Below are 23549 nucleotides of genomic sequence, written 5' to 3'. Positions count from 1 at the left end.
TCGGGGCAGTGCACCATCTTCCTGCCGCTGATGGTTGGGCGCTGCGGCCTTGGCCGGCGGGGACAGAGATGAGGGTGGTCACCTGCAGGACACAGAGGTCAGAGAACAGCGTTCTTCACCTGTCATCTCATCATAGCGCCGCTTCACACGATGAGACGGCGACACAGACGTGAAAGCAGAGCAGCAGCAGGAATTTCTCCTCCTGATCTAACACTTCATCAACCAAACATCTGAACAATGAACGACAGTCCTTTACCCAGAGACAGGAAGTCGCGGCCCTGCAGCCACAGCCGGCAGTCGGTCAGAGTGACACAGAGCTTCATGAGGACCGGGTACGCCTGGATCTCCACGTCGCCCTCCGGCTCCGATTTGATCCGAACATCTTCAGCTGCATCCTGAAATCACAAAATCCATCAACACGATCCTTAAAGTGGGTCTGCATGTTGGGATGACATGTTTTCTTTAAGAAGTTTTGGCAATTTTTTGGCAACATTTTTTATTAGGAATGTTTGGCGATTTTTTATTCTCTTTAAAATTTTTCTTTAATTATTTTGACTTTTTCCCCCTTTAAATATATTCCACCATTTGATACCCTTTAAAAAGAGTGTTTATCGGAGTCTGGAGGGTTTGGTGCTGCAGAGTTCAGGACTGATTCTGCAGATCTGGTTCTGCAGCTGATCTGAAAATATACTGATGTTCTACCAGTCTGTTGTGGCAAGTGTCCTCTTCTATGCTGTGGTGTGCTGGGGAGGCAGCATCAAGAAGAGGGACGCCTCTCGGCTGGACAGGCTGGTAAGAAAAGCTGGCTCTGTGGTCGGCACAGAGCTGGACTCGATCACATCAGTGGCAGAGAGAAGGACTCTCAGCAAACTGCTCTGCATCATGGACAATGCCCAGCACCCTCTGCACGGCATCATCATCAGGCAGAGGAGTGTCTTCAGTGACAGGCTGCTGTCCCTGTCCTGCTCCACTGACAGGCTGAGGAAGTCGTTTGTCCCACAGGCCATACGACTCTTCAACTCCTCCTCACACAGATAAACACTGTTTTTACTGGTATTGCACTGTTTTATTGTTGTTGTTGTTTTATATCTTGCGTTTTTGCATATTCTGCATCTCTCTTTTTCTCTGTATATATTGCTTATATATTTATTGGTCTATATTCTATTCTGTATGTTCAGATCAATAAAGTACCTATCTATCTATCTATCTATCTATCTATCTATCTATCTATCTATCTATCTATCTATCTATAACTGTTACACACCTGTACTCAGCATGTTTAATGCAGTACTTTCACTGTCACAACCAGTACTTTTACTGTGTGCCGTTGATTGTTTTTTGCAGTAGCAGAGTATATCTTGGTATTTTTCTTCCGCAGTAGCAGAATACATTTTAGTAGTAGTACTGCAGTAGCAGAGTATATTTCAGTAGCAGTGCTACAGTATCAGAGTATATCTCAATAGTAGTACTGCAGTATCAGAGTATATTGCAGTAGTAGTACTGCAGTGGCACAGGCGGGTCTGGTCGGGGTCCTGCAGGCCTCCACAGCAGCAGTCGGACCTTCGACGCTCAGAGTCTGAACCGAAGTCCGTTCGCCGTCTGACGGTTTTCTGCTCTGTGCGCAGACGCAGACCGGAAGGTTAATAAAGTTGGGTTGAATCAGGTGAACAGGTGTGTCTGAGTGATCCGGCTAACGGAACACGGACTCAAACTGGACCCTGCGGCTGGTCCAACCGGTCCTCCTCTCTGAGGCTCGGTACGGGAACGGACTCTGCGCCGGATTACAGGGAGCTGAGCTGTGTTCGGGTCGGGCCGGATGAACCACCGGACAGTGAGACCAGATTCTGGCACCTTCTGGAGTCCGGTTTCTGGAGTCCGATACCGTCAGTGAGCTCCGGTAGAGGATCGGCCATCGGTGTTAAATTGCTCGGTTTTTGAATGGAGTCTGGCGGGGCAGGTCTCAGACCGGAGGCTAGCTCCGTTAGCTTAGCTGCGTGACGGCTCCGGGCTCGGTGCGGGTTAACGGGGTGTGTCGGTGTGTTTACCGGAGAGGCCGCGTCGGTGTCCATCCCGCCGGTGCAGCCGCCGAAGCACGGATCCGTTTCTGAAGTGCTGAGCTCACTCCGCCAACTTCTTCTTCTTCTCCTCCTGCAGCAGCAGCTGGCCACTTCCGGGGAAAAGTTCAGCCTCCCAAAAAAACCCGAACATCCCAAAATCTGAACATCGATGAGAGAAAGAAGCAGACTGGTCTCTCTGAGTCCCCCAGCCTCCCCCAGCCTCCCCCACCGTCCCCCAGCCTTTATTTCACTGAGTGTTCGTGTTTATTGTGGGGACGTTAGGGACCGTCTGTTATTTATGAGGGGGGGCCGTGAGGAAAAAGGAAGTCATGATTTTTATTTTGGCTCAGGGTAATATATTACTGCCATAAACAACAACAACATGAGGTTAGGAGGCATGTTTTCGTTAACATTTCTATAACTTTTTGGCTTTTTTTCAGTGTTGTTTTTTTACTTAAAAAGGCAATTATTGTTTTAATACAGTTATTGGCTTTTTTATGAATTTTTGGGGGGATTTTCTTTAACATTTATTTAACATTTTATCCTTGAATTCCTTTTGGCAATTTTGCTTTCTTTTTCTTTTTTTTTGTAAAATATCTGGGTCTTTTCACAACTTTTGGGCATTTTATTTCTTTTAACAATTTTGAACCATTAAGACATGTTTCTTTGAAATTAACCAAAAATGACACCATTCATCACAGCCAGACATGGTTAAAAAAAAAAAAAAAAAATTTTTTTAAAAATGCTTTTTCACATTTCTGATGGTCCTTAAACGCTTTCATCTGGAAAAAAAAACACATTTGATGATAAATTGGTGATATTTCATCCAAATCACTTTATTCTCCATTTGATTTAAAGGGCTTTTTCTGTTTTTACCCACGTTTTCCTGGTTATTCGTGTCGAAAATAAAGCATCTAAAAGTTTCTCCTCGGTGTTAAAACTCTTCAGAATCACAGAAATATTTTCTATGATCAGGTTCACTTCAGATTTTGGACACTTTGAGTTACTTGAAGTAAAAAAGAAGTTCCACTTCACATGTTGAGTTCAGGACTTTTACTGGGAACAGTATTTTCAGAATGTGGTACTTGTACTTTTACTGAAGTGTCCAAGTACTTCTTTCCCCTCTGATATGAGTCGTAGTGATTAATGCCAGCAGAACCAGAACCAGAACCAGAACCAGTAAGGAGAACGTCTTCAGTCAGCAGAATCAGCTGATTCACATCGAGTTCCACTTCATCTCAGATCACACTGAAGGACAGAGGGGACACAGGGGACAGAGGGGACACAGGGGACAGAGGGGACACAGGGGACAGAGAGGACACAGGGGACAGAGAGGACAAAGAGATTTGGTGTTAAAGATGGACGTTTGACTCTGCTGCTGGTGGCCTTCATCATCTGGATCATTGGGAGGTTTCTAATCTGTTCTACACACACACACACACACACACACACACACACACACACACACACAGTCACACACAGTCACACACACACACACACACACACACACACAGTCACACACACACACACACACACACACACACACACACACACACACACACACACACACACACACACACACACACACACACACACACACACACACACACACACACACACACACAGTTACACACACAGTCTCACACACACACACAGACACACACACACACACAGACACACACACACACACACACACACACACACACACACACACTCACACACACACTCTCACACACACACAGACACACACAGACACACAGGAACACACACACACAGACACACACACACACACAGTCACACACAGACACAGTTACACACAGACACAGACACAGTCACACACACACACAGTCACACACACACACACACACACACACACACACACAGTCACACACACACAGTCACACACAGTCACACACAGACACAGTTACACACAGACACAGACACAGTCACACACAGTCACACACAGTCACACACAGTTACACACACACACAGACACAGTGTAAACAGCAGGTTGTTAATAAAAACTCTGCCGTGAACACTGAACTGAAACAACAACAACAACAAAACAAAAAATCGTGTTTGGATTCACGGTGATAAATGTGAGCGACCGAGTGCTGAGACGGTCAGCGTGCTGGGATCAGAGAACGCTCTGGGGTATTTGTCAGGGCGCCGCTCTGAGAACACTCTGCCTGGGCGCTACAATTCGGCCTTTTGTTCACATCATCTCCCAGCTGACCTTAAACCCGCCCACTCTGTGATGTCATCACTCAGGTCGCGTTTGTTCAGATGTGATGTCACTCACCGTCATGTCGCAGGTGTGACCTCACGGACGATATCACAGTTTCCCAGGGTCACAGAGGTCACGGGTCCTGTCAGAGCCAATCAGAGAGCAGAAGAGATCAGCAGGTGGAGACTCACCTGAAGGAGCAGGTAACCAATCAGCTGCCTGGATCAGAAGACGCTTCAGGTGGGATTTGTCATCGCCACCCCCCTCTGTGAACAGACTGCTGGAGGGGGGCTTCAATCGGCCTTTTGTTTCATCACATCCAGGAACACAGCGCCAGGACGCCACCCACCCCCGCCCCCAACGCCAGGACGCTACCCACCTCGCCCCCAACGCCAGGACGCAACCCCCGCCCCAACGCCAGGACGCCACCCACCCCGCCCCCAACGCCAGGACGCAACCCCCCGCCCCCAACGCCAGGACGCAACCCCCGCCCCCAACGCCAGGACGCCACCCACCCCGCCCTAACGCCAGGACGCCACCCACACCCAAAGTCTCAGCATTTTCTTTCTTAAACAATTTTTTTTTTGGCCATCTATATTTTCTTCTAAAAATGGCTTTAAAAAAAAAATATTAAATATCCCCAACATGAGCCCATTTTTCAGCCAGAAACTGTAAAAACAGAAATTATCACTCATGTAGTATCAAATAACTCATCATGTGTTATTTTCCAGGTTTGTGAAACATAATTTCAGGACTTTTCCAAAACTTTCAGAGTATTTCTAGTTTCCCAAAACTTTTCGAGACCTGGAAACTGCTACTTGCAGATTCCATGACTTTTCCAGGTTGTCCATGACCGTATGAACCCTTCTCTGCCTGTTCGCGCCACAGATTTGAATGAACCAGTCTGAACCAGTCTGAACCAGTTTAAGTTAACGTTACCCAGTCTGAGCTCTGACGTCATCTGACCGGGAACAGTCAGCCGCCGTCCGTCGGTGAAATCAGCTCACCGGCTGCGTGTCCTGGTCGGTGATGTGAGACGGACCACAGCTGCGCAGTGTGACCGGGAAAGGCTCACTGTGTTCGGCTGGAACACCGGCAGCTCCCCGGCGCTCATGCTGGAGCTCCTTTTTAAACTCCGCCATGTTGTCTTCACATGATCCAACAACCAATCTCAGCTCTGCTTCTTCTTCTTTTTCTGTTTTTTTTTTTATTGGCGGGGGCCAACCAAGCCCCCAGGAAGTGCGCCATGCGTTGCTGCAAAATCTACATAGTGGCCGAAAGTGGAACTACAGCGTTTGAGTCGGTCACGTGACGACACTGGCCCAGAAAGACTTGGTCAGAGACGCCTTAAAATCACGAAACTCTTTTTTTGTGATCACCAAAACCCGCGAAACGTCGTCTGTCCAGGTCTGGATGTAAACCATCCGGTTCGATCACATTTGTTAAGTCTTAAAGAGCCGCAAGATTACTTTTTTTAGACCCGCCATTCAAACTCGCCGAGGCGCTAATCCGGAAGTCGGTCGCTTCGCCGGCGGAAGTTACCCGCTCGGCAGCACTCGGCCGCGTTAGGCTGCAGCGGAGTGGTTTACATCCAGACAGGGACAAAGACGTGTCGAGGGTTTTGCTGCTCACAAAATGATTTACTTTTTACAGACGTCTCTTTCCTCATGTTAGTCAAAAGTCTCTGTGGGCCAGCGTCGTCATGTGACCGACTCAAACGCTGTAATTCCACTTTCGGCCACTATGTAGGTTTTGCATCGTTTGGGCGCCACTGAGCAGCTCTCACAGGAATGAGCGAGGCCCCGCCCCCATGGCTGTATCCACACTTTATAACACATCCATGGGGCCAACTAGCCTTCAGGCGCATTACCTCCACCTACAACTGTTATGCATCCCCAAAACAAACAAACAAGCAAGCAAATAAAAACAATTAACCCTTTAGGGCCACTTTAATATTACTCACACCGCTCTGCACACAAAATGCACTCTTCAAAATCAGGCACAAAAAAACCCAACAAAATAACATAAAAGTGATTTTCTTCTTTCATTGAGCTATATTTTTTTACCAACATCAGCCCTAACCATAAATATGAAATATTGCCTTTTTTTCCTTCAAAGAAATGAGAATGTATAAAGACAGTAAGATTAACACCATTTACTTAGCAATATCTACACTTGAGGAACAATGGTTTTCATGTTATATTGTTGACTAATTAAGTAAAGATTAATCAAAGAAAACATTGCTTCCACTGTAAGTGTGAGGCACTCTGGGCAACCGCCTATATCGCCTATGCCAAGAGCCAGCCCTGCAGACACCCGTGGCAGAAAGAGAGACACATTCTCTGACACCTAAAGAGATAGCTCCCACACACCCAAAATGAGCGCACGCAGATTCTCCAACATCCAAAGAGAAAGCCTGCACATTTTCCAAAACCATAAGAAAGAGCGCGCATATTCTCCAGTGCTCAAACACAGACTGGTCAGGGACACGTCAAATGATGAGAAACATCGGGACGTCGGGTGGTTCAGTGGATAAAGCAGGTGCCCCATATATGAAAGCAGTGTCCTTGCCGCAGCGGCTGTAGGTTCAATTCCAGCTTGCGGCTCTTTGCTGCATGTTATCCTCTCTCTCCCCCTTTCACATTTCCAGCCTCCTGTCTTATCTAATAAAGGCAAAAACGCCAAAAAAATAATCTTAAAAAGAAATGATGAGAAACAGGAGCGTCTAGTTTAGGATTGAAGCAGTGATTAAAGCGTTAAACAGGTGGATATGGAGCAGTGATTAAAGGGTTAACTGCTTCATATCCACCTGTTTAACCCTTTCATCACTGCTTCATACTCACCCGATTAACCCTTTCATCACTGCTTCATACTTACCCGATTAACCCTTTCATCACTGCTTCATACTCACCTGTTTAACACTTTAAGAGAAGAAGAAAGTCTCAGATCTTTGAAACATGGGAATGTTGAGTTTAAAATTTTGCTCTGTGTAGATCTATAAATATCGACATCTTTCTAAATCTTTTAATATTTATGTCTATATCTACAGTCACATTTGTGTGTACACATCTATAAATCTATATCTTCATCTTTCTAATGACAGCGTGTCATTTAAAATTCAAAGCGTTGCATACATTATCTAAATCATTTTAAAAAATAAATTGAACCTAAAATAGACAAACATTAAGTCCAGTTTATTAAAATCATATATGATCAGAACTCATCATAAACAGGAACAATCTTCACCTGTACAGAAACTTCTTCATGTCAACACCTTTAATTTACCCTTTGTGAGCCACGGCATGATGAGTAACTGAAGGTGTTTGGGGGTTTTGACTTTTCTGACTTTTTTAAAACATGTTTTGAATTCAGTAATGTTCCCCAAAAAACACAATAGGAACCCTAAAAATAAGATAAGAAAACTGATCTCCCTAAATTTGGGCCAGTTAATGGAATTTTAATGGATAGCCTGCTGAATTTAAGGGCTTTTTCAAAACATGTGTGTGTATTTTGGTCATTTTATTAAAGTCCTTAAATAATGCTGATAATCTGTTATTTTCCCCGTGAATTCAGCTGCCTTAAAAAAAAAAAAAAATCACATTCATGGAGTGAAGATGAAAATTTAAATTAACCATGTGTTAATTAATGGCATTTCAAAATAAGGTGTTTTAAGGGAAATGAGACTGAACAGGCGACTAAAAGAACAAACTGGCCTTCACAATAAAACACACTAAAGATTTTTTGTTTGTTTGTTTTTTTTACAAACAGTCGGAGAATAAAACTCCCGAAAAATAATCTGATTTACAAAAAACATTTTTGTTAAAAACATAAAAAAATTCGATCCCTGAATGATTTCAGTCTGACTGACTGCTGATGACTGAGCGCTCACATGGCTGGTTGTTGTTGTTGTTGTTGTTGTTGTTGACTCTTTGTGGCTGTTGTCTTGCTGTTCTGGTTGGGTTGTTTTGTTGTTGTTGTTGCTTCCTGTCCATTGGTTTGTTGTTTATTGTTTGTTGTTGTGTTGTTGTCTGTTGGTGTGAGGGTCTGTGACGGGCTGCAGAGCTGCCCAGGGATCCTGCAGCATCGATGGACTGAAATATTTCTCCACTGAAGAGTCGGAAGACCCACCCTGAAAACACACACACACACACACACACACACACACACACACACACAGAGTAAATCTTCAGGTTAAACCACAGTAAACGTCTCCTGCAGTGTCCTTGTGTTTCTCTGCAGTTGATCTAATGATCAGCGTCAGAGTCACGAGCTGAAGATCTGAATCAGCTGCTGAACCACAGAGATCAGATTCTGAGAAAATAATATTTAGATTCTAGAAAAATAATATTAATATCCTGACAAAGTACTATTAAGATTCTGACAAGATAATATTAATATTTTGACAGGAAAAAATGATTTTCTCACGGAAACATAAAACATATTCTACGTTCATCACCTGTAATCAAACACGTTATTCTGCACGTGCACTGGTGTTTCTGAACGGTACCTGGAAGCTGTGAGCTGAGGCGGGACTGAAGGACGGAGGCCGCCGGAAACCAATGCTTCTGCGCCGCGACGGCCCCCTGAACCCCCGGGACCCGCTGCCGAAGCCGGCCGGAGAGTCTCCGAACCCCCGGGACCCGCTGCCGAAGCCGGCCGGAGAGTCTCCGAACCCCCGGGACCCGCTGCCGAAGCCGGCCGGAGAGTCTCCGAACCATCGGGACCCGCTGCTGAAGTCGGCCGGAGAACCGTCCCTGTGTGCTCGGTGAGGAGGCGGGGAGCAGAGCGGAGAGCCGCGGGGAGATCCTCCGCGCTGTCCGGGTAAACTCCAGCAGGAGGCCGGGGAGGGAAACCTTCTGGCCGGCCGCGGAGCTCCGGGACTCCGCTGAGAGTTGACCGGTGCTCGGTACATATGAGCGGCTACAGAACACACAGAGAGCCGCCGAAGAGCCGCGAACCGGAGGAACAACACATCCGAGACCACGGGAACCGGAAAGGCACAAACATCTGTTTCCGGTCGTGCAGGTTGCAGCTGCAGCGCCGCGCAGCGGATCAGCTGATAATTATAATATAACCAACTGATAGAGGCAGGAAGAGTGGGTGACATGTGATGTGTAATGACTCAGTTTGTCCATGGGGAGGCGCTGCTGCCACAGAACACAAGAGTCACTCGCTGTTTAAAAGTGAGATTTTACTGAAGAAGAAGAAACAGTAGGACTAACCCAAACCCAAACAGCTGCTGGCCTCTTCACGTTTCTGAACTCTTTGTAAGTTTTTACTAATATTTAAGATGAGGTAATCCTTTATTAGGCCCACAGTGGGGAAATCTGCATTTCTGTAATGTTTCACTGATGTTTCTATAACGTTTAACTGATGTTTCTCCAATATTTGTTTAATTTGTCACTAATAATTCTCTAATGTTTCATTAATGTTTCTCTGATATTTCTTTAATTTTTCACAAATGTTACACTATTGTTTCTTGAATTTTTCTATAACCTTTCTCTAATGCTTCTTTAGATTTTCATCAGCTTCTTTACAGGCTGTGTTAAAAAGGAAAAAATAACAATAATATTGTTATTATTATTGTTGTTGTTAGGGTTATTATTATTATTATTATTATTATTATCATTATTACAACATTACTATAGTCCATAGTGATGAGCAGTTAGTGTCTCCACGCTCAGGTGAAGAGCTGCTAGGTGACAGAGACGCTGCTCTCAGATATTCTGCAGTATTTGTATGCTGTATGAGGATTTGTTGCTTTTCTGTTTAGTTATTTTAATTCTTTTGTTTTATTAAATGTATTTAAACCTTTTTCAAGTGTACTCTTACTTTGAATACTTCAATACATTTCCCTGATTGTAATTACATACACACAGTAACAGTATTTTTAATGCAGGATTTTACTGCTGACAGAGTATTTTTACAGTGTGGTTTGAGTATTTTGACTCAGGCTGAGTAAAGTTTGTGTATGCTGCCGATGTTTGCTGGTTCTTGATTTTTCTGAAAAATCAAATTTAACTTTATCAGAACAGAACGTCAGTTTCATTCTTGCAGAACTTCCTTCAGCGTTTTTGATGCCATGTCTCTGGTCTTGTTCATGTGTCTGAGTCTTTGCACACAGCGCTACACCTGTCCTTTGTGTTCAGAGGCGTCACCTGTGCAGACAGGTGAAGTCTGATCAGCGAGCACACCTGGACCAAGCAGATCTGGATGCTTCATTGCGTTTGGTGATTCTCTCTTATCTGATGACGGATAATTTCATTTCTATTTTCTCTCACCTGAAAACGGGGAGAAATTTAACAGGATATTTCTGCGAGACGTTCTAAGTCTGCAGCTGTCCTCAGGTGTCTTCAGCTATCTTTAGGTGTCTGCAGCTGTCCTCAGGTGTCTTCAGCTATCTTTAGGTGTCTGCAGCTGTCCTCAGGTGTCTTGAGCTGCCTTTAGGTGTCTGCAGCTGTCCTCAGGTGTCTTCAGCTTCCTTTAGGTGTCTGCAGCTGTGCTCAGGTGTCTTGAGCTGCCTTTAGGTGACTGCAGCTGTCCTCAGGTGTCTTGAGCTGCCTTTAGGTGACTGCAGCTGTCCTCAGGTGTCTTGAGCTGCCTTTAGGTGACTGCAGCTGTCCTCAGGTGTTTTCAGCCTCTTTTAGGTGTCTGCAGCTGTCCTCAGGTGTTTTCAGCCTCTTTTAGGTGTCTGCAGCTGTCCTCAGGTGTCTTCAGCTTCCTTTAGGTGTCTGCAGCTGTGCTCAGGTGTCTTGAGCTGCCTTTAGGTGACTGCAGCTGTCCTCAGGTGTCTTGAGCTGCCTTTAGGTGACTGCAGCTGTCCTCAGGTGTTTTCAGCCTCTTTTAGGTGTCTGCAGCTGTCCTCAGGTGTTTTCAGCCTCTTTTAGGTGTCTGCAGCTGTCCTCAGGTGTCTTGAGCTGCCTTTAGGTGACTGCAGCTGTCCTCAGGTGTCTTGAGCTGCCTTTAGGTGTCTGCAGCTGTCTCAGATGAGAAGCTCCACCTCTCTCCAGCTGAATAAAGGTGCATTCTGCTGAATTTAAAATCAGTGACAAGATGAAGACCTGCTCCTTCTGCTCTATGTCTCACACTGAGGCTGTCCCCTCTGTCTCACACTGAGGCTGTCCCCTCTGTCTCACACTGAGGCTATCCCCTCTGTCTCACACTAAAGCTGTCCTCTCTGTCTCACACTGAGGCTGTCCCCTCTGTCTCACGCTGAAGCTGTCCCCTCTGTCTCACACTGTCCTCTGTCATAACACTAATGTTGAAAAGGTGAACGACCTGCGGCTGTTTGTTCAGTGTCTTCCTGTCTGTGGATGAACTGAACTGCAGTGAACTCCGCTGATCTGAGGTCAGTGGTTCACCGGCGGTCACACACACATCCGCTGTGACCGAGTCAGAATCAACCTGTGTGTGAACGCTCAGAAACATGCAGACGCATTCTGAGGGTCAGATTCATGAAGCCGTGTGAACGCCTGATTCTGTTTATGAATCACAGTCTTTGAGCTGCGTTCACACACAGTTCACCATGAGATTTAGAGACACCTGAAACACGCGTGTGCATACTGACACGTGTCCTCCACCATCATCGCAGCTGTCAGAGAAACACAGGAAAGACAGAGCAGCTTCACCAATATCACACACGGCTGAACGACAAAGTCATCTCACTTCACTGTTGATTAATAATGTCTGTCATATCAGTGATTGGTTCAGAGCGTTCAGCTTCAGACCGACTTCACTAAACAGGATCAAATTAAACACTCACTAACTCAGAGATGACTGCACATTAAGAAAATGCTGAAATTTAGCACTCAAATAACTTGAGATGAACTTATGAACATGTGTTTGACATTTTACAGAAAACTGTGTGAGCTGCAAGAAACAAATGAAAACAATCAGTGAAGTCTTCAAACAACCTTTAAAAATTTGTTCTTCGGCTCTCAACTTCTGTTTAATCTGACCTGCAGCTCTCAGCTGAAGATACGTGTGAACGGTGCTCTGCAGAGTGTGTGAGCTGTTCACATTACTCCTTCATAAACACTTTATTTTAGAAAAAGGCGTTTGTTTGCTGTCAGGAGACCCGTGTGCTGACGGGTCGGAGACTCCGTGTGCTGACGGGTCGGAGACTCCGTGTGCTGAATCTGATAAACAGATCGACTCTATGGTAAACTTCTGTCCATTCTCTGTCTCTCTGTGGATGACATGTCCATCAATGAGCTTTGTCCCTTTTAAATAAACATTGAATAAATGAGGACTGTTGACATATTTTAAGGTCCTCGAGGCCTGACTGCTGCCACTCTGTGGACCCGAATGCTGGCAGCTGGTCTTTGTCTGGCCTGCAGCTGGTGTGAACGCTGCAGTGACGCTTCTCACTGAATCGAGGACAAGAGACAGCATTACGTCCCTGCACTCTCCTTCTGTCAAATATTGGACTGACTTTAAGGGTTTTTGGATTTTGGGCTGGCAGCCCTAAACATCGCTGAATTCTTCATCTTAACTTTGGAACCGCCTTCAGTCGAATCTTCCCGTCCGCTGAAGACAAATATGAAGACGGACACATTTTTTATGGCCTCACTGTTTTTGATATTTTACTATTTTATAATCTTTTATGTATAAAGTGGAGATTTACAGTTTTTTTTTCTGTTTTAGATTTGTGCACATGTAACGTAGTTTTTTTCATTTTGACTGACATTTATTGTTGTTATTGTGATTAAAATTTTAACTATTTGTGTGCCATTCCCTGTAACTTGTATAACACTTCGTCGACTCATTTGTTGTCACAGACTGCTCTGCCTCTCTCCTGCTGCTTTTTTCCACTTACTCCGCCCCCACCTCTCTCTCCACCTGGCCCCTCCCCTCATCAGCCTCATCACCTCCGCCTGCTGCTCCCAGCTGCTCCTCATCTCCAATCAAGCCAGTATTTAAGCAGCCTCACTCCACTCACTCTTTGCCAGATTGTTTTCGCTTCCATGCCTGACCTTCCAGCGCTCACTCGGACTGTTTTCCTGGTTTCGACTCGGCTTGCTTCTGACCACTTCTCCTCGTCTCTGCCCCGGTAAACCTAACAGCCTTCTGTCTCCGACCACGAGTTTTGCCTGAGCACTTCCTGGTTCTCGTCTGCCTGTGGCTGTGTGGTGTTTTACTGCTTTGGCTCCGTGTGAGTGCCTCTGGTGCTTATTGCTCTGATGGTACAACAACAACACAGGCGGGGAGCCTGTCCTAGTTGATCCCGCTGCCTGCTCTTACTGGATTCGTCTGCTCCGCTGCCTGCCTGATGCCAGCTCTGTTTCCTCCTTGACCACGAGCCCTACCTGCCCTGCTCCGCAGTCCCCGCTTTTCCCACAAGCTCCCTGCTGTAAGTGTTTCTGTAACTTACCTGATACATTCACCTGCCAGTCCGCTTCATTCACCATTTCCCCATTTGAACTCTGAACTATCACCTGTGAACGTGAGCTCACTCCAGACTCTCTACACACTCTGCTCCACCCCAGAACTGATAACTGTCCCTACTTACCTGCAACCTGAATATACTCACCTTTGCTCCATTCAACCTGCCAAAAGATGAAAGGTCATCATCAACTACTCACCTGCTCTGTTGCGCTGCAATTGGGTCCTACCACACCCTGTTACATTTATTTATTAATGAGCTTTATAAATAAACTTGGTTTGATTGGATTAAAGTCTGCAATGCAGCTTAGCATCAACTTCTCAGCACTCAGCATTCACACTGCAGTTCAGAGACGGCTTTCTTTGGTTTGCAAACAGTTTCAGTATTTCCATGACTGGCTTGGAGTGAGTTCATTATTTATGTGTGACATTCTGGTCTCTGAACTGACAATGAGACGACAGAACCCACCAATCACGGAAGTCTGTCCCAGCATGCAATGGGAGACAGCTAGACCACACCTGGACAGCCACCAACCAGTCAGAGGTGGAACACTCGCACACAAATCTCAAGTTTTCTGAAGTTGAGTTTTGAACATTAGATGAGTTTTTATTGGGGCCGTTCTCAGGAAGTGGTTTTGTCAGCGATGTGCTCCAGTGCCCCCACAGCGCTTTGTGTATGCCTCAGCAGCCGTCTTTGTGTTTCTTAAATCGTCTCGTCAACTCAGCACTCAGTTTGTAGGTCAGCGAACAAACAGAGCGTCGCCATGCCAACTGCCACTAGTCGCTCTGCTTCTCCTCGACCTGCGAAGGTGTAAGTTCAGCGACATCAGGCTCGGTCCAGCAGTCAGGTAGCAAAGCGGCGCTCAGACCTGATCCTGACCCGAGACCATAAAAATCTGCTGAACAGGAGCTGAGGGAACTTTCAGTTGTCCTGATCTGCCATTTTCTCAAATTTACAGTTTATTTGAGTGCTTCCTCCTCTGAAGAGTACAAACTTCAGCAGTAACTTCAGAAATCTGTCTGTGCTCTAAAGGCGTTGCTATGAAATAAAGAAATGACAATGATGATAAAATGTTGACAAACATCATTTTTAATGAAGCTTAAAAAACAGGAAAATAAGCAAATAAATTATATAAAATTGACCAAAACACATTTCTTACTCTTTTTACAACATAGCAGCGACTGGTTCATAAATATTTACCAGTTAAATAGTTACACAAATACTACTCACAGCTCGTTAACTGACTTGTCACCTCGTTAATTTAATGTCAGCTTGTTAACATGTCACCTAGTTAATTTAGTTAAGGCTTGTTTACTGACACGTCATCTAGTTAATTAACTCGCAGCTCATTTATACATTTATACTAGTGAACCAATTTTCATTTCCTGCGTTAACGGTCTTTGGCTTTTGTTTTTTTGTCTAAATCTTTGCCAGATATCAAATATCAACATTCAACTGATGAAGATGATGGTGATGACGATGGTGATGGTGATGGTGATGACGATGATGGTGATGACGATGGTGCTGATGATGGTGCTGATGATGGTGATGGTGATGACGATGATGGTGCTGATGATGGTGATGGTGATGGTGATGATGATGTTTGGCTCCAGCAGCTGGTTGAACACATTTATTTCTCAAGTATCTCAACATCAGACATTTCCACACAGGTTAAAACAACAAACAAACATTTAGTGAAGTTTGACTTTGTTGCATAGTTTTCTCGGGTCATTCCAAAGTGGAAAAGAGTCTCTCCCACTGAGAAACACAACGTTTCATCACTAAACATAAATACTTGATCTTCGGAAGTAAATTTTCCTTGCAGGAAGTGTTTCTAAAGAAAGTTTACAAGCAGCCGCACTCGCCCTTCATCATGTGAACGAGCAGCCGCACTTGTCCTCTATCATGTTAATGAGCAGCCGCACTCGTCCTCCATCATGTTAATGAGCAGCCGCACTCGTCCTCCATCATGTTTACGAGCAGCCGCACTCGTCCTCGATCATGTTTACGAGTGGCCGCACTCGTCTACGATCATGTTAATGAGCAGCTGCACTCGTCCACGATTTGTTTACGAGCAGCCGCACTCGTCCACGATCATGTTCTGGATGTCTTTCTTAATGATCTTCTGCTCTTCGTTGTAGTACAGCATCGACATGGCACGCAGCCTGGTCGGCACGCAGCACGACTTGATGTTTTGGAACGGGCTGTAGCCCCTCATACGATAATGATTGATGACCGTTGAATGGAAGGACAGGGATGACCCACTGAAGCTCGCCATGTGGTTTGGACAGTCCCCTTCGCAGTAGTTGGCATGGTAACCGGATGGAGCAATAATCCAGTCGTTCCAGCCGATATCTTTGAAGTTCACGTAAAACTGTCTTTTGCAGCAGACGCGTATTTTCCCATCACACTCCAAACCTCGTTTGACTCGACGCTGAGTCGCCTCCTCTCCAGCTCGCAGCGCCACCATGAGGAAGGGGCGGTGAGACTGATCTCGCCCAGCTCGCTCAACGATGTCAGGCACCAGGATGGGCGAAGCTCCGGCACCAGCGCACAACTGGCAGGAGACCCGTAAACTGAGCGAGCTGCCGCCGCCATCCAGCAGAGTCTGAATGCTGCGTGAGACGCCGAGGGTGTGCCAACCGCTGCGACCGGTGTCCACCACTTTCTCCGAAACACACTCCTCCTTCTCGCCATCATCCTCATGATGAAGCTGTAGCAGCTGCAGCGTTACTTTGCCTTTAGCTCGGCTTCCCTTCGACACCTTCAGGAAGATCCAGACGTTCGCCTGTTCCACCACCGACGAGCTGCCGCCTTCCTTCGAAATGTCGAAGGTCACCGTGTTCAGCGAATCTCCTGCCACAGAGAGCAATGTTAGCACATTAGCAGGAACTAGCCACATCCGCCAGTCTGCAGTGCTGACGAAACACAAGCATTAACCGTGAAGCCAAAAGATGCTCTCTTCAAAAAAGCAACAATATGCAACATTTTGCCTTCAGGGAACTTTAAAAACAAAACAAAACAAAAGTTTTTCAGGTTTTTGTCTTCTGTAGTTTTTCATCTGAACTCTGCAGAGTTAGAGTTGGGCTGGGATGATCTGACACATTTCACTGACATCAATAATAAAAGACGAGAGTCTGAAGAAAAGCAGTTTTTATTTGGACATTCTGGTTTTTGTCCGTTGTGGACAATCGTCAACATAAAGAAAGACCCCCCCTCTTTTTCCCTCTTCCTGTCTTTGAATGAATGAACAAATAAAATGTCGTTCACAATAAAAGCATGAATGGAGCCGCTAAATATACTCAATCTGAACCGAGACACTAAAAAAAGAAAAGACCTGGTTTCAGGGAATGTTGTTAACAAGGCCCCACACACACACACACACACACACACACACACACACACACACACACACACACACACACACACACACACACACACACACACACACACACTCTAATTACTGAGGCCCAGATTCGTCTGAATGAAGAGATTATTTACGGGGTGAGACCACTTGGTATGCCCCCCCCCGTTACTGTCCTCTAATTTCGGCGAGCGTTTGAGGGACATTTTTAATTAAAGATTGCTCTCAAAGCAAAGACTATTTATAGCACAAAGCAGTTCTGTACATTTATGTAAGAAAGCAGCTGACGGGACGCTGTGATTGGTCGGGAGCAAAACTTTGAAACAGTTTGTGAGAAGAGACAATTGAAACGTGTTTAAAGCTTTCTCAGGAGACAAATTAACTTTAAATGATCTCAGAAACAGCCAAACTTGATTTTTTTCACCATTATTCCTCATTTCTGGACTCTCAACTAAACTGCTTTTATTCTCTGGGATGAAGCACGACTTCATTCAGCTGATAAATATTCTGTGTTTCTATGAAGAGAGTCAAACTTTAATAACTTTATCATCTGATTTCTGGTTCATATTTGATTTCAGCCTACTGTGATTCAGCTTCAGATTCAAACTGAAAATCAGACTGAAGAGAATCAATAAAAAGCAGCGAGTGACGAAACCTTCAACAAACTCTGAACTCGAGCAGGTTTTTGTGAATGATCTGATAAGAGAGAGACAGAGACAGAGGGACAGACAGACAGACAGACAGACAGACAGACAGAGAGAGAGAGACAGAGGGACAGACAGACAGTTGGACAGACAGAGGGACAGATGTCTCTGATGGTGGTTTCTGATTTTTTTCAGAAGACTCTTAACGACTCGTGAAATTGTCAGATCCTTTTTTTATTTTTTGTATCTTTTTAAAAATTTTTAGCAAGTCTTTTTGTGTCGAAATATTCTTCCTGATTGACCAATCAGATTATTGGATGCTTTGGGGTTTGGGAGGTGTAATCCACAGTTACCCATAATCCTCCTCTGTGATTGAACCCATGTTTCTGATTGGCTGTCGGACTCACCTGGCTCTGCGAAGGTGATGATCTCAGATGGTGGTTCTGGTGGTGCTGGGGCCCCAGGGCCCCCACCCTCTTCCTGGATCTCCACGCTGCCGTCTTCGGCCACACGGGCCACGTGCAGCTTTTTGATGGCGTTGAGCAGCGCGGCGCGAGGAACCGGCTGCGTCAGGTTGGGCCGAGCGCTCAGGTGCAACATGTTAAGAATGTGACGCTTCACCGCCTCCACCATGTCGCCCTGTCCTGCCGACGAGGACGAGTTCCTCCTGAGCGGTGGGACAGAGCAGGATGGACAGTCCAAGGACGTCGCCCCCATCTGGGGCTGAGACGCTACGCCAACATGCGGAGTCGGAGGAACCGTTGGAGAGCCGTCTACGAGAAAACCTATGGCCACGATTAAGAACGCAGAAAACAGAGAGGACATGATGGACTGGAATTTTTGAGTCAGTCTGAAGCCAGCAGGTTTTGATGAGGACTCAGATTTCCTTCAGATCCTCACAGACTCAGTAGAGTCCAGCAACAAGTCTCAACAACGATCCTCTCAGACTACCAGCAAAGTTTGAATTAGACCTGGTCCTGGTCCTGGTCCTGGTCCTAGTGGTCCGGTGGTCTGAGCTGAATGAACACTGAGTGCAGGGTCACTCTACTCTCCCTCTCTGCTCTGTTACTGTAATTATACCTCTCTGTCTGTTTAATCCCTCCCTCCATCCACAGAGGTATTCCCTGTGATTCACACACACACACACACACACACACGCTGACACACACACACACACACACACACACGCTGACACACGCTGTGAGTAAAGTCTCTCAGAATATCTCAGGACTGTTTGTGGTGTTTCCTCCTGAAAGAACGTCACGACAGAAGAGGAGGAGGAAGGAGGGAAGAGGAGGAAGAGAGAGTGTCCCTGAATCATTCAAACCACACACACACACACACACACACACACACACACACACACACACACACACACACACACACACACACACACACACTGATGACTAAGCACAGCATCATCATCACCTCACGTGGAGGAAAAACTCAGTTGGTGTGAAATAAATTTTTAGAAGAGTTTGTTGTTATTATCAGCAGATGGAGCGTGCTCAGAACAGCCTGTTCACTCACACACACACACACACACACACACACACACACACACACACACACACACACACACACACACACACACACACACACACACACACACACACACACACACACACACACACACACACACACACACACTGTGACATCAGCACACCCTCTGCTGGTGGGAGTCAGGTGTTACAGACCTTCCTGTTTGTCCCAATAACATTTTATAAATACATAAAATATATAAATATATATATATATATATATATATAAGTGTGTGTGTGTGTGTGTGAGCCTGACTTTGGAGCACATCCCCGCCTCCTTCGTGAGCAGACAGAGGGGTCCAGAGGAACCCCCAGGACCTGGTTGGCTCCTCTGGACTCAATTATTGCTTTTTTTTTTAAATGCGTGATTAAAGGGTTAATGCTCATAGTCATAGTAGATATAGATGGATGGATGGATAGAGAGATGATAGAGGGATAGATAAATGATTGCTGGATGATGATAGATAGATGATAGAGGGATAGATTGATTGATTGATTTAGTTGTTAAAGAGTGTCTTTTAAACAAAGTCAGCTGTTGCTTAAAGAAACTAAGGGATTTTTAAATAAAGTGTTTCATAAATCATGTAAAGTGTTGTTTCAGTAAAGTTAAGATCTTTTAACCCATGAAAGTGTCTTTTAACTCATGTTAAGTGTTTTGTTTGTAAAGTGTCTTTTAATTGGTGTATTTTGTCTTTTAACAGATCTTCACTGTCTTTTAAGTGATGTTAAGTGTCTGTTAATTGATCTTCAGTGTCTTAACTGATGTTAAGTGTCTTTTAACTGAACTCCACAGTCTTAAATGATGTTAAGTGTCTTTTAGCTGAACTTCAGTGTCTTAAATGATGTTAAGTTTCTTTTAACTGATCTCCACTGTCTTAAGTGATGTTAAGTGTCTTTTAGCTGAACTCTATTGTCTTAAGTGATGTTAAGTGTCTTTTAGCTGAACTCTATTGTCTTAACTGATGTTAAGTGTCTTTTAAGTGATGTTTGGTGTCTTTTAACTGATCCTTACTGTCTTTAAGTGATGTTTAATGTCTTTTAACTGATCTCCAGTGTCTTAAATGATGTTAAGTGTCTTTTAACTGATATTCAGTGTCTTAGCTGATGTTAAGTGTCTTTCAACTAAAATTCACTGTCTTAACTGGTGTTAAGGGTCTTTTAACTGATGTTAAGTGTCTTTTAAGTGACTTTCAGTGTCTTTTAAGTGATGTACAGTGTCTATTAACTGGTGTTGTGTCTTTTAAGTGATATTCAGTGTCTTTTAACTGCTGTTAAGTGTCTTAACTGATGCCAAGTGTCTTTTAACTGATCTTCAGTGCCTTTTAAGTGATATTCAGTGTCTTTTAACTGATCTTCAGGGTCTTTTAAGTGATGTTCAGTGTCTTTTAACTGATGTTAAGTGTCTTGTAACTGGTGTTAAGTGTCTTTTAACTGATGTTAAGTGTCTTTTAACCATAGACGCAGGAAGGGGGAGGCTGGGGGTGTTGCAGCACCCCCCCCATACATATGACTCCACCACCCTGAACGTACGTCCACCTTCAGTGTCATATCGTCCCATGGATCTATAATAAACGTACCGTCCTCTGAAGGTGGGCACGTGTTTTTATGATCTCTCCGCGCTCGCTGTGCAGGCTCACTTGTTTGGTCTTGGTCGGTCGGTCACAATAATGTGTTGCTGGCGGCCTGACTTCACTGTCTTATGGCGCTTTTCCACTACATGGTACTGGCTCTACTCTACTGTACTCTACTCTACTTACCTTTTTTGGTTTTCCATTTGGAAAAAGTACCTAGTACTACCTTTTTAGTACCTGCTCTCCTGGGGTTCCAAAAAAGGCCGAATGGGTACAAAGAGGTACTAAACTTCCCAATTTCTCAGTTTTGAGATCAATAAAGTATATCTATCTATCTGTCTATCTATCTATCTATCTATCTATCTATCTATCTATCTATCTATCTATCTATCTATAAATGGTGATGTGAAACACTTCAGACCACCGATTGGTCGGACAGAATTGTCACCGTTTGTGTCATCAATACGCGGCACGCACAAAATACTCTGAACAGCACAAACATCAAAGTTATCGTAGCGGCCGCAGGTTCGTATCATTTTTTCTTCTTTCCCAAAATGGTAACCAGAAAGATCACGCCGTGGTCACTCGAGGAGGTGCAAATGTTCCTCAGCTTACTGTCCGCCGAGCGTATCCGGCGAGTGTGAGTGTGTGTGTGCAGTTCAGATCACGGGGAGCTCAGAGCAGCTCGGCTCCCCTGAAAGTCTCTCTTGAGCTCTAAAAAATTGTTGACTTCTGGGTTAGAGATTATTACCATATAGTGGAAAAGTGTCTTTAGTGCTTAAATGTTGGCTTTTGTTGTGTGAAGCGAAATAGAAGCCATGATGCAGCTTTCTGAGGCAACTGCATGATTCAATCAATTATTTCTATTTTATGATCAGTTATGGCCTATCATAGTGAGTTACATCATTTTTTTGTTCCTGTCACAGATTCGGTTGTGTGATGTTTTGCTTCGGATGAGAGCAAGCTTGTCTTTGTAGTGTTGAGTTGCGTTTTGGACTTTTGTGTTCATTAATTTGACTCAGTTAGTGTTTTCGGACTCTTGCCGTCTGGTCAGTGGCTCGTTAGTATGAATAGGCTTTTGTAGTCCTATGTCTAGTTTTCGTATTTGACTTTAATTCGGCCTGAACTCTGCATCTGTCCTTCACATTTTGTTAGTGTGTGTGAGAGAGAGACAGAGTGAGAGACGTTCAGGTCACTCGTTAATATTTTCGGACGGATGGCTGCTGTGAGTTCTCTTCATTCTGTCACAGAAAGTGTAAATTGTCAGTAGCGCTGACTGTTAGAAGCATATGATGATTCTCTTATTCCGTTTAATGTCTAATAACTCTGCATCTGTTAGATGATGCTGTGCGCGCTAGTTCAAGTGCTTTATTGTTACCCACCTGCGTGTCAATCGTGCGTGTCACAAAAACTCGTCCTCTGCATTTTGTCCGTGAACTGTCCACACTTTGGTGTTCATATCAGCTTTTTATTGTAGTGTAAAATTTTCTAAAACTCGATTAAAATGTTGACCTTTAAATTTAATGGAATATCAGAGCACAAGCATTAATATGATGCCGTTATATGACCTCTCCACACCCCCAAGTCTGACTGACTTCCTGCATCCCTGCTTTTAACTGGTGTTAAGTGTCTTTTAACTGGTGTTAAGTGTCTTTTCACTGGTGTTAAGTGTCTTTTCACTGGTGTTAAGTGTCTTTTAACTGGTGTTAAGTGTCTTTTCACTGGTGTTAAGTGTCTTTTAACTGGTGTTAAGTGTCTTTTCACTGGTGTTAAGTGTCTTTTAACTGGTGTTAAGTGTCTTTTAAGTGATTAGTGTTTTTTTCTTAGGTGCCACGTCTTAATTTCTGTAAAGTAGGGCTGCAGCTATCGAATACTTTAGTAATCGAGTATTCTACCGAAAATTCCATCGATTAATCGAGTAATCGGATGAAACATATTTTTGTTTAGTTAAAGAGCAATTATAAATATACATGAGACAATAAGACATTTCACCTAACAATGAACCATTGGTTTCCTTTTTTAACTACCCAGTTAGCTTTATTAGTTAGTTTTTATTTTCCACCCTCATCACTCTGCAGCGCTGTGTTTGTACAGATTAAATAAAGCCTGTATGAAAGGCGCGTTAGCCACGCATCCACAGTAGTCATATTAATAGAAACCTAGCCCTCCGCAGGGCTAACGTTATGTTAGCAAGGTACAGTAACGTTAATCTCATTAATTAGCACTACGTTAACTTCATTTTGCCTCGTCTCGGGTGACGGTTCTCCGCTCTCGGAGTAAACGGGGCCTCGGTGGAGATGCTGCAGCATTGAAGACGTAATGTTGTGGTATGAAAGCGCTGTCTCACAGTGAACACACGCAGCAGTGTTCGCCTCGGTGTCCAGCTTGAAATGCTCCCACACGTTTGACATTTTCTGCCTTTTCTTTGTGCCTTTCTCTTCGCTTTCGTCGCCTTCTTCGTCGTTACCTCTTCATCCGTGGTTAAAACCAAACATATCAGCCGCCTTTTTTTATTCCTTTACGCATGGACGTCAGCGCTACAGCCGCATTAGAAGTAGTCCGGGCGAAATACCATGCTTTGAGCTGGCAAAATTAAACGATTCCTCGAGGCAGAGAAAATTCCTCGATCATTTTTTGTAATCGAGTTACTCGAATTATTCGAGGAATTGTTTCAGCCCTACTGTAAAGTCTCTTGAATTCATGTTAATCGTGTTTTAACTCAAGTGTCTCAGAAATTCAGACAAAAAAGGTTAAGAAAAT

General features: G+C 44.5%; 3 protein-coding genes, 1 long non-coding RNA gene and 1 other non-coding gene across 7 annotated transcripts in view; 1 reads left to right on the top strand and 4 right to left on the bottom strand.

Annotated features, from left to right (window-relative positions):
* Positions 1 to 2249, bottom strand: part of LOC121938897 (uncharacterized) — a 5391-nt gene extending 3142 nt beyond the window's left edge. For 2 of the 3 annotated variants that reach the window (XR_015778240.1, XM_042482051.2), the window contains exons 1-3: positions 2046 to 2249; positions 257 to 395; positions 1 to 82 (exon numbers count right to left, since the gene is read on the bottom strand). The exon at positions 1 to 82 is cut by the window's left edge. Coding sequence is in view for 1 of the 3 variants with exons in the window: in XM_042482051.2 (XP_042337985.1) it covers positions 1 to 82; positions 257 to 395; positions 2046 to 2069 (245 nt within the window). In the remaining 2 variants the exon portion in view is untranslated. Of the gene's footprint in view, positions 83 to 256; positions 396 to 1264; positions 2017 to 2045 lie in introns of those variants that run through there. The other variant, XR_015778241.1, reaches the window with a different exon arrangement.
* Positions 2250 to 4187: 1938 nt separating this feature from the next.
* LOC121939580 (small nucleolar RNA SNORD89) lies at positions 4188 to 4289 on the bottom strand. The gene has a single exon (XR_006105486.1). It is a non-coding gene; the product is annotated as a small nucleolar RNA SNORD89 (small nucleolar RNA).
* A 3168-nt stretch (positions 4290 to 7457) lies between these two features.
* mplkip (M-phase specific PLK1 interacting protein) lies at positions 7458 to 9321 on the bottom strand. Its single transcript, XM_088086014.1, has 2 exons — positions 8792 to 9321; positions 7458 to 8413 (listed from the first exon to the last, which is right to left on the bottom strand). Exons 1-2 carry the CDS (start codon positions 9194 to 9196, stop codon positions 8288 to 8290), a joined length of 531 nt encoding a protein of 176 aa, XP_087942140.1. The 5' UTR covers positions 9197 to 9321; the 3' UTR covers positions 7458 to 8287.
* A 2504-nt stretch (positions 9322 to 11825) lies between these two features.
* LOC121951578 (uncharacterized) lies at positions 11826 to 15238 on the top strand. Its single transcript, XR_015778239.1, has 3 exons — positions 11826 to 13336; positions 13505 to 13636; positions 15104 to 15238. It is a non-coding gene; the product is annotated as an uncharacterized LOC121951578 (long non-coding RNA).
* On the bottom strand, positions 14736 to 18805 carry inhbab (inhibin subunit beta Ab). The gene is made up of 2 exons (XM_042497958.2): positions 18085 to 18805; positions 14736 to 16525 (listed from the first exon to the last, which is right to left on the bottom strand). The coding sequence occupies exons 1-2, from the start codon at positions 18500 to 18502 to the stop codon at positions 15738 to 15740; spliced, it is 1206 nt and encodes a 401-aa protein (XP_042353892.2). The 5' UTR covers positions 18503 to 18805; the 3' UTR covers positions 14736 to 15737.
* Positions 18806 to 23549: the final 4744 nt, after the last annotated feature.

The sequence above is a fragment of the Plectropomus leopardus genome, chromosome 12 (assembly GCF_026936395.1).
Source record: "Plectropomus leopardus strain MGB_pleo_1.0 chromosome 12, ASM2693639v1, whole genome shotgun sequence".
Lineage (NCBI taxonomy): Eukaryota > Metazoa > Chordata > Actinopteri > Perciformes > Serranidae > Plectropomus > Plectropomus leopardus.
This window is presented reverse-complemented; position numbering and strand designations above follow the sequence as displayed.

Bases quoted from the DNA above. Each gene is read 5' to 3' on its own strand.
- mplkip (XM_088086014.1), bottom strand. From the start codon at position 9,196: ATGTACCGAGCACCGGTCAACTCTCAGCGGAGTCCCGGAGCTCCGCGG. The intron at 8,414-8,791 runs GTACCGTTCAGA...GTGTGTTTTCAG, and splicing joins CCTCAGCTCACAGCTTCCAG to GGTGGGTCTTCCGACTCTTC.
- inhbab (XM_042497958.2), bottom strand. From the start codon at position 18,502: ATGTCCTCTCTGTTTTCTGCGTTCTTAATCGTGGCCATAGGTTTTCTC. The intron at 16,526-18,084 runs GTGAGTCCGACA...TCTCTGTGGCAG, and splicing joins CATCACCTTCGCAGAGCCAG to GAGATTCGCTGAACACGGTG.